This window comes from Sparus aurata, chromosome 3 (genome assembly GCF_900880675.1).
Source record: "Sparus aurata chromosome 3, fSpaAur1.1, whole genome shotgun sequence".
Lineage (NCBI taxonomy): Eukaryota > Metazoa > Chordata > Actinopteri > Spariformes > Sparidae > Sparus > Sparus aurata.
Genome location: NC_044189.1, coordinates 3425431 through 3434044, shown reverse-complemented (window position 1 = coordinate 3434044; position 8614 = coordinate 3425431). Strand labels below are relative to the sequence as shown.

General features: G+C 40.4%; 1 protein-coding gene across 1 annotated transcript; it reads right to left on the bottom strand.

Annotated features, from left to right (window-relative positions):
* Positions 1 to 277: 277 nt before the first annotated feature.
* On the bottom strand, positions 278 to 8405 carry LOC115578697 (triosephosphate isomerase). Its single transcript, XM_030411787.1, has 7 exons — positions 8095 to 8405; positions 5720 to 5843; positions 5520 to 5619; positions 3064 to 3181; positions 2036 to 2121; positions 1155 to 1242; positions 278 to 1057 (listed from the first exon to the last, which is right to left on the bottom strand). The coding sequence occupies exons 1-7, from the start codon at positions 8357 to 8359 to the stop codon at positions 939 to 941; spliced, it is 900 nt and encodes a 299-aa protein (XP_030267647.1). The 5' UTR covers positions 8360 to 8405; the 3' UTR covers positions 278 to 938.
* Between the last annotated feature and the right edge of the window lie 209 nt (positions 8406 to 8614).

Sequence of the window (8614 nt, the reverse complement as noted above, 5' to 3'; positions counted from 1 at the left end):
AATAATCTACACCTGCATCTACAAAGTTCCTAAAGCTAACAGATAAATGTGGAGTACAAAGAACAATATCTGTCTCTGAGATGTAATAAACTAGAAGTAGACGGTTAAAATGAATTAAAATGACCTTGAATTTGTACTTAAAGGGTACCTACATGAATTTATGTTTGCATGTGTTAAAACAAGTAGTATAAAGTCCAGTGATGTCACTCAGTGGCTCAGTTGCATCGTGGGTAATGTAGGCACCAGGTTTGGATGAAAAAAAGGTGACATGTTTTTATTTCATGTGTTCATATCGTTTTTATTAACGTGACACTTTGAACCAAGTGTTGAACGTACAGCAGTAAAGTGCAGCGAAACTACGTGAAGCTTTATTGTGACTACTTCACAATAAAAGCCTCCATTCATATATATATTATATTTAGGTACATTCTATCCAGAGCTTTTATTGTGAAGGGCCCTGAAGTAACAGTTAGTGCAGCTGAGTGAGAGAGAGGGTGCATCATTAATACACAACATCACAACACACACACGAAACCACCGGGCGACCAACCAACGTTTCATATCGCTCAGGAACGTTATCACAGTCTGACGAGGAGGAAATCAAAGAAACGGTGAAATGGAAAACAGATTTTACTCTCGTTTTTACCCTGAAGCTGAGCTGATTTCCTCCGAGTGACATTAAATCATCTGAAGACACGAGGACTGATTGTTTTCAAGATGTTGAAATGTATCTAGTACTGTAACACTCTTCGAAACAGAGCTGATGGTAAAAAGAAGAAACACAGTCAGCGGTTTGATTGTTTGCTCTAATAAAGACACAACACTACCTCATCCAATGCATATTTTCAAAATAAAACTCTCTGTGGATCGGTCGGCCCGGTCTGCAGACACGTGGTGATGATCTAAAGGGCCGAGTGCTTCTTGTCTTCCGATTCCTGTTACGCTTGCGCGTTGATGATGTCGATGAACTCGGGTTTCAGTGAGGCTCCGCCCACCAGGAAGCCGTCCACGTCGTCCTGAGACGCCAGCTCTCTGCAGTTCGCTCCCGTCACGGAGCCTGGAGGACGGAGAGATGATGATGTGGTGAAATCAGACTGATACACGGGACATCCACATTAAAAACACGTTAAAGTTTAAACTGCAGCCCCACTGACCTCCGTAGATGATCCTCAGGGAGTCGGCCACGTCGTCCGACACGTTGGCTCTGATCCACGCCCTCAGCTTCTCATGGACCTCCTGAGCCTGCACACACAAACAGAGGAACCATTTAAAGTGTTTACTTCCTGTATGAGCAAAACTAAAGGTGTTGCAATCTTGTGATAACCGCAATGTTAAAAGAACACACTGATAATAGGAAAAATGCTCCTGTTGTTCAAATTCTCTCCATTCAGTGTTTTTACAGGCATCAGACACTTAAACAAGTTGCTTTTTAAGACCTTTTAAGATCATTTTTAAACAAATAAGGCATGTTTTTCTTATTCAACCATGCAAGTGAGTGTAGATGCAGGTTTTTGTAGGAATACAGTTCATTAGAGCGAGTTAATCTACATTTTGCCAACAGGTGAACACAAATATAAAGTAAAAAGTCAGTAGTATGATCAGTGTTAGATATGTAACATCAGAAAAGTGGACTAGCTTGACAAAAAGAAATCAAAAGAGGGGTAAATTGAATTAGATAGAATGTTTATGACATTCAAGACCTCAATAATTCAAATATTATCTTATTTAAAGACTTTTAGGGGCTAAAATTCATAAAATTTAAGACATTTTAAGGCGTTCAAAGGACCTGCAGACGCCCTGAAGGAGTCAAATTTACAATGTGAGCTGCTGAATGTGCAGCCTCAGGTGAGTTCATACTGGAGGAACTGGATCTGCAGGAGTCGATGTTGAAACCCTGAACACATCACTTCCGTCACAGTAAACACACCAGGCTGCTACTATAAATAACACAATGTGAGTCATCCTCCTCTGATTTACGCTCCGTGTCGCGTCGGATGAATTAGCAGTAAATGTTGACGCGGTGAGTCATCGTCACCTGTTCAGGCGAGGCCGTCTTGCCGGTGCCGATGGCCCAAACGGGTTCGTACGCCAGCACCACCTTCCCCCAGTCCTTCACGTTGTCTGGAAACACAACAACATCCCTCCGTCAGACGACTGAAAGGTACAAATCGGTGATTCATTCAGAGGATAACGTAACTTAAAGGAGACTGAAAAAAGTCTGCACCATAAGGAAAGCTCCTCTGTCCCACAGAAAACACTGCTCCTGAATGCCTCGTCAGTAGCCCCGCCTTAAATACCGTGACATTGTGACATCACATCATGCCACTCAATATCTATTTGTAAGATAAGAGCTGATTTGACACAGCTGCTCTCTTGTTGTTAGCGGTGCTGTCTCAGGCGTGTGTGAGCTGACCAATCAGAGGAGGCCAGGTGTTCAGAAGGGGGAGGGGCCTTAAAGAGACAGGAGCTAAAACAACAACCTGTTCTAGTAGCAACAAAGTAAAATGATACGCCTGAGAATGAGCAGATTGTGTGTCTGTTAAAGGCAGAGCTGAGATTCTGTAGTATGTTTTCAGCTCCAACAGACGAAGACGACGACGGCGTCTGAAGGAAAATCTCCATCAGCAGAGTCCACTGACCCATTTACATTTTATATCAGCGTGTAGCCTAGTTAGAGTGCAGAAGTGGGCAGAAGATCATCAATAGCATCCTGTGACTGCAGACTGCTGGTCGTTCTACCAGCTGATATATGACGGCTGAAGAAAATAAGAATATCAATGTTTTTACATTTCAGCTGCTTTATTTATTCCTCAGGTTTTACTGTTTTATCTGACTTTTTATTATTTTGACTTTGTTTTTTTAATCAAAGCTTCCTGATTGTGTTTCAGTTTCAATCAAAGAAAGGAGAAAAATATTCATGTGTTGGATCAGAGACAAGATCAAACGTGATGTAACACAAATTAAAAAATTATGAAAGGGAAAATAAGATCATGAAAATAAACAGAGTTATTAAAAAATACAGAAAATAAACTGGTGGTAAAAATGTGTATTTCCTGTGTTTACCTGCGATGACCTGCGTCTGAGCGTAGACGACTTCTTCTGTGGTGCCTCCCTCGCGCTCCTCCAGCTTCTCCCCGATGCAGGCGATCACACCCAGGTCGCTCTCCAGAGCGTGGGCCACCTGAGACCAACAGAACCAGAACTTTACCTGCTGCTGCTGTACGAACAGTGTTGGGGAGTAACGAATTACATGTAACGACGTTACGTAATTTAATTACAAAATTTACGTAATTGTAATCCGTTACATTACTGGGAGAAAATATGTAATTAAATTACAGTTGTTTTTGGAAATTTCAATGATTACAACTTAAGTTACATTTGAAAAATCGCCGCAAAAGCTTGGATTTATCAAATAGTTTTTCGCCCTCCTGGATTCATGTTTGTTTTTAGTTATTTTCATATCAACATCCTCCTGCCAAAACTGACGCTTGTGATTGGCTCTCTCTGGTCATGTGCCATTCGACTCAACCGACAAACCGTAAGGCGGCAGCAACAGTGTCAGCGGCACACAAGATGTTCCTGGGCTGGAAATACAAAAAACACTTCATACAGACAGAAGCCAGGCTTCCCTGTATTACAAAGGTGGCTCTCTTTTAACCCGGCTAGATCACCATGGTAACTTATGCTTAGCTCATAACCTGGTCCCGACCAGGTTCTGTTCAGAGTTTAATCATAAAATCGGCTATAAAAGCGCCGCTGTTTCACTATTTAACTCATTTACAGCTGGCGTCACCTTTACTTTGAAAGTCCAGTGGAGCTGGATCAGCACGGAGCATTTGTACGGAGGGAGAGATCGCGCTGATCCGCTGCTGTTTACTTTCTCTCTGAGCGTCTCCGCCTACAGATGTTCAGCTGAGGGGATATACGCTGCTCAGCTGTTGATCCGACTCGCCTCAGGAGGTCATTTATTAGGCTATAGCCTGTTTACTTTATATACAGTCAGTCACCACTGAAAGAAGTTGTGCGCTCGCAGCAGGACAGATCATTTACCTTAATGTGGCCATGAATAAATTAATTGTTTCGCCTGTTATGTGTTGCCCAAACGCACATTTTAAGTAGGTCTACTCTGTTTTCTGACATTTAAAAAGGTCTTTGTACAGAGACAACATTAGATTTGCTTGTACCTACAGCACCTAAAAAACCCACTGTAACCTATTTTCATACGCACACCAGCCTCGCTTTCAATAAAACACACACTGGCATTTTATTATTGTGATCAGTGAAATATTTGAAAACAATATAAAACACAGTTTAAAACAACAGTTGTTGTTGCTCTAAAGCTTCATATTTAAAAGCAGCTCAATGTAGAGCTGTCAGAAATTAAAATCAGCCTCCTCTTGTCATATTTGCAGCAACACTGTTGCTTCAGGCTGTGATCAGGCTTTTTTGTATCGCTCATACTCTCTCCATTAAAACAACCTGCTCCTCTTGGCTGAAATCAGCCCGTTGTCGCTCCACTTAGTGAGGAAGTGAGCCTCTTCGCAGTACAGGCCTAAGGTCAGACTCATAATATATGGTTAAACCTTTGAACTGAAAGGCTTATCACACTATAGGTCTTAAAATGTGAAAATGGTTAGCAGTTGAGAGATTTCATTCAAAATTAAGAAAAGTAATCATAATGTAATCAAATGTAATTAGTTACATTACTTTGAGAAAGTAATTGAAATAGTTACACTACTATTACATTTTCAAGAAGGTAACTTGTAATTGTAACCAACTACATTTCCAAAGTAATCTTCCCAACACTGTGTACGAATACACCCAAATACATTTCCTGCTTCCAGCTTTTTAGATTTTAAGGATTATTATTTGTTGTTTATGAAACTAAATGACGAGTCGTTGGGTTTTCTGACTGTTGAAAGCAGTGGTGTGCAAAAGGGGGGGGTGCAGTTGGACCCCCACGTAGCCCAATTGTTGAAAAACGTGTGCTAAAGTGCCCTCTTTGTAGCCAAAAGGCGTGCTAAAGTGCCCTCCTGGTTGGCAAAACACACTAAACTGCCCCCTTGGCTGGTTAAAACATGATAAACTGCCCTCTTTGGTGGCAAAAATGTGCGCTAAAGTGCTCTCTTGCGAGCCAAGACATGCGCTAAAGTGCCCTCCTGGGAGCCAAAATGTGTGCTAAAGTGCCCTCTTGAGAGCCAAAACGTGTGCTAAAGTGCCCTCTTGGTTGGCAAAACACACTAAACTGCCCCCTTGGCTGGTTAAAACATGATAAACTGCCCTCTTTGGTGGCAAAAACGTGCGCTAAAGTGCCCTCTTGGGAGCCAAAACACGCACTAAAGTGCCCTTCTTTTCGCCCCTTCCCTTCAAAAAGTCTGTGCAAGCCACTGTCTGAACGTGTCGAACATTTTCTTTTGATATTAACGAGACTCAAGCAGCAAATTTCTGACCTACAACTCGAATCTGACTTCCTGACTTCACTCGACAAAAACAAATCTGTGCGGTGTGAAGCGTCTCACCTTCTGTCCAATCAGCTCGTCGCTTTCCCCGAAGACGTGGCGGCGCTCAGAGTGTCCAAGGATCACCCAGTCCACCCCGCAGTCCTTTATCATGGCCGGACTGGAGCGACAAGACAACAATGTTCAGAGGAGAGGATTAAATTATTTTAATATTCATCAGTCTGTTCAACAATTCATGAGTGTGTCCTCTCAGCTGATACCTGATCTCCCCTGTAAACGCTCCCTTGGCCACCTTGTAGCAGTTCTGGGCCGCGACGCCGATCTTGGGGTCCAAACTGGAGCGAGCGAAGTCCAGGTAGATGGATGGAGCGCCGCACACCACCTCTGAAACAGGAAGTTGTTTTTCAAGCTCATCCTGACTTCAATTTTACATTTATCGACTTCTTTATGAACCTTTCACTGCGCCATCGTCATCATCATCACCGTCTTAAATGTCCTGAAGAAGAAAACACTCTGTATCTGAAGTTTGCAGGAAAGTGAAGTGAAGATGTGCTCTGGTCTGAAATGGTTAATTTAATTAAATTTAATTGGGTTACATTTATCTTTAGTTCCTGTACTAATAACCTCCGAGTGGCTGTGAGGCCGTCGTCACGTTGAAGCACTAAAACAGCACGTTTAGGTTCATTTGTTCATTCTAAACACGTTGCACGTCGTCTTGTATCAGAGCTCCGCACACCGACTGCACCTGAACTCATCATTTGGCTTTTAATGTTATTTATCGACATGTAAATGATTGTAAACAGAAAGAAACATGCAGGTAAATGTTTTAAATTCACTTAAATCTCAGCACACGTGACTGGAAATCACAACAACTTCAAGAGCTGATGTTCAAAGTTCTCAACAGACTTAAATAACTGTTATTGTGATATTTGTAAGATTAATTAATATGTTTAAAATGTTAAATCTGATTGTTTAAACTGTCTAAAATGTTTAAAATGGATAAAATAGATAGATAGATAGATAGATAGATAGATAGATAGATAGATAGATAGATAGAATTACTTTAATGATCCCAGACTGGGAAATTATTTAATTTAAATATTTCAATTAAATAAAATATGTAGAACTTGTGGAAATATTTGTGTTTTGTTTAGTTAAAAATATATTTTTTAAAATAAGTCTTATTTCTTTCAACGGCTCTAAAAAGTTAAATTAAATTTAATTTCAATTAAAAATAAGTCGGATTTCTGACTTATTTTTTATTTAAATTTAATTTAATTAAAATTTTAAAGCAGCAACAACCGGAGGATGTTTAATGACTTTGCTTAATGAACACTTTAAAATGTAATTTAATTTAAATTAAATTAAAAATAAGTTGGATTCCTGACTTCCAATATTTATAAGATTAATTAATACATTTAAAATGGTAAATCTGATTGTTTAAACTAAGAAAATGGCTAAAATGTTTGGAACTTGTGGAAATATTTGTGTTTTGTTTGTTTAAAAATATTCTTTTAATCTAAATGAAAATTAAAAATAAGTCTTATTTCTTTCGACAACTACTTAACTACTAAAATTAAATTAAATTCAATATTTTAAAGTTGCTCATCAAGCAAAATCATGACTGCTTGTTGCTGCTTAAATCTGACGATTTGCTGCTTTTCTCTGTTTTATATTGATTAGTAATCGATTACTTTTTGGTTTTGGACGGAACAACTTATTTATCCGCTTTTTAAAAAAATATTTCACAGACTAAAGAATTCATTGTTCAAGGATCGTTTCCAGTCGTAGAAAGTAACTAGATTAGAAATACGACCTCACAACCTTTTTAAATACTTGTTGAGTAAATGTACTTAGTTACATTCCACCAGTGATGTGCACGGGGGGGGGGGGGGGCAGTCGCCCAATTGTTAAAAAACGCGCACTAAAGTGCCCTCCTGAGAGCCAAAAAGCATGCCAAAGTGCCCTCTTGGTTGGCAAAACACACTAAACTGCCCCCTTGGCTGGTTGATTTGTAGATGTTAGACTTTATTGATTAGTAAAAATGAAACGATGGATTAATCAATAACAGCTGCAGATGGTGGAATGTAACTTCTGCCTCACAACTGTATTCAAGTACTTGAGTAAATGTACTTTCTTTACATTCCACTGCTGATCAGCTAAAGGTATCAGAGTAGAAAATACTCTTTTTGCAGAAATACTGATATATTATGTAATGGATTACATTTCATCATAAGATCCAGCAGAATACTCTAAAGTAACTAAAACCGGATGCAACATTAAAGTAATCATGAATTGTATTCCAGTAATGTGATTATCAAAAATTTGTACTTTTACTTTCATAACTAAAAGTATATTTTGATGCCAATACTTTTGCACTTTTACTCAAACAGGACAGAGTACAAGTACCTTTACATTATACAGAACTCGAGTAAAAGTACTCAGTTACTCTGCAGCTCTGAGTAGAGGACAGTGACGTCAGAGGCCTGTCCGCAGCTCATCCTCGTCACATGACTTCAGGTCATTATGTGATCTGAGCAGCAGTGTTTTTCCTCTCTGACTCTCATGATCCATCGATTATTTGATTGATTGGTGGATCAGAACAGATGATGATGATGATGATGATGTCACTCACCGGTCTGGTCGTGCAGGCTGGCCGTGTTCAGGGTGCTGATGAGCTCCTCCAGACTCTCCTTGGTTCCGTTCATCTTCCAGTTTCCTCCCACGAAGAACCTCCGGAGCGCCATGGCCGCTGACGGGGGGCAGGTAGCCGGTGAGGAGAGCCTCTGACGGGGACAGGTGGGCGGTGAGGAAACGGTGGAGGTCCGGAGGTTCTGTCTGCTGCAGGGGAGGACGGGTCCGGCTGTGTGCGCTTCAGGTGCCGTCGGAAATATGAGCATCAACACTGACGAACAACCTTCTTCTTCTTTGGGTTTATAAAGAAAGTTAAATATTGTTTCGTGTCATTACCGCCACCTGCTGGTGGAACACCGTCCTCCTCTTCTGTTCTGACGTCATTTCCTTTTCTGTTTTATGCCTCATCACCTTATTTCTGAGGGAAAAGATACTTTCACCTGATGTTTACTATCCACTGCGTTCATGTGACATAGTTACTCCACCGCTCTTCCCCCATTTTGTGACATTTTACAGACAAA